General features: G+C 51.4%; 1 protein-coding gene across 1 annotated transcript in view; it reads right to left on the reverse strand.

Moving 5' to 3' along the window:
* The window catches only part of Nmt1 (N-myristoyltransferase 1), a 37,517-nt gene that overhangs the window by 3,593 nt on the left and 32,314 nt on the right, over positions 1-1,610 (reverse strand). Inside the window, exon 9 of the mRNA XM_005369084.3 lies at positions 521-691. Within this exon, the coding sequence (XP_005369141.1) occupies positions 521-691 (171 nt within the window). The remainder of the gene's footprint in view (positions 1-520; positions 692-1,610) is intronic.

The raw sequence follows: 1,610 nt of genomic DNA on the forward strand, positions 1-1,610 counted from the left end.
TATTTATTATGTATACAACATTCTGTCTGTATGCCTGAAGGCCAGAAGAGGGCGCCAGACCTCTTTACAGATGGTTATGAGCCACCATGTGGTTGCTGGGAATTGAACTCAGGACCTTTGGAAGAGCAGGCAATGCTCTTAACCACTGAGCCATCTCTCCAGCCCAAATATTTATTTATTTATTTATTATGTATACACTATTCCGTCTGTGTGTACTTCTGCAGGCCAGAAGAGGGCACCAGACCTCATTACAGATGGTTGTGAGCCACCATGTGGTTGCCGGGAATTGAACTCAGGCTCTTTGGAAGAGCAGGCAATGCTCTTAACCTCTGAGCCATCTCTCCAGCCCCTGGTGCTCTCTATTCTATATTGTGCAGAGGTGGGGGATCAGAGGGATCTTTCAACAAATGTAAACTATGACCCCGGTTTGTTGAGGACCAAAGACTTCAGGAAGCCTAACATGGTGATACCAGCTCTCTGGGAACTGAGCTGTTTCTCTGGGATTGGATGGCCAACTCACCTCTACCACAAAAGTGTCAATGATGTTTTCTTGGGGGTAGAACCAGTGCTCCACCTCCTCCTGGCTCATGACCGGCGTGAGGTGGAACTGCTTCAAGTACCTGGTGAGCAGCTGGTGCACCACTGGAATGTCCTTCTTCTCCATTGGTCGTAGCCCAGCTGTCTTGGGGGTCTGGAAGGAGGACAGAAAAGATGGCATCAGATGTGCCCATCAGCCTGAACCTGCCCACAGAGGCCTTCAAGAGCAAAACCCAGGCCATCCTCAGCATCACCCCTAGACCTTAGAGTACCCAGACTCAGCCTACCTCTGGGAATCTGGCTCATTCTTCCCTCCTTGGCAGGGCTAATGTTGGGGCAGAGCCAGTGACATTTGTTTCTATCTATGTGGGTCTAGTCTACCCTAAGAAAATACAGGCCTCCCTCCCTTCCTTGTGTCCCTCTCTACAAAGCATGTGACCTGCTACCCTAGGGCCAATCGAATTCAGTGGAAGGAAATCACATGATCCTGCGGAACAAGTCCTAGGGCTAACAGACTATCACCAGAGGCTTAGGCCACACAAGAGTGCTGGTCCAAACTGAAAATAGCAGAGTCACAAATGATACATGCCTGTCACTGCCAGATACAACCAGGACAGGGACCACTTTACAACTTCAGTGTGGAGCTGGGGAGATGGTGAGTGGGTAAAAGTGCTTACTGTGTAAGTGTGAGGACGTGAGTTCAAATCCCCACAACCCAAGTAAAAGCCAGATGCAATAGTGTAAGCACCTAATGCTCCTCCAGGGAGAAAAGAGGCAGAGACAGCAGGAATGCCGAGTAACTAGGGCCAGTTAGCCTGGGGTCCACAGGCTAACATAAAGAGACCCTACTGGAGCCGGGCGGTGGTGGCGCACGCCTTTAATCCCAGCAATTGGGAGGCAGAGGCAGGCGGATCTCTGTGAGTTCGAGACCAGCCTGGTCTACAAGCGCTAGTTCCAGGACAGGCTCCAAAACCACAGAGAGGCTGGGCGGTGGTGGCGCACGCCTTTAATCCCAGCACTCGGGAGGCAGAGGCAGGCGGATCTCTGTGAGTTCGAGGCCAGCCTGGTCTACA

This window comes from Microtus ochrogaster, unplaced genomic scaffold (assembly GCF_000317375.1).
Source record: "Microtus ochrogaster isolate Prairie Vole_2 unplaced genomic scaffold, MicOch1.0 UNK44, whole genome shotgun sequence".
NCBI lineage: Eukaryota > Metazoa > Chordata > Mammalia > Rodentia > Cricetidae > Microtus > Microtus ochrogaster.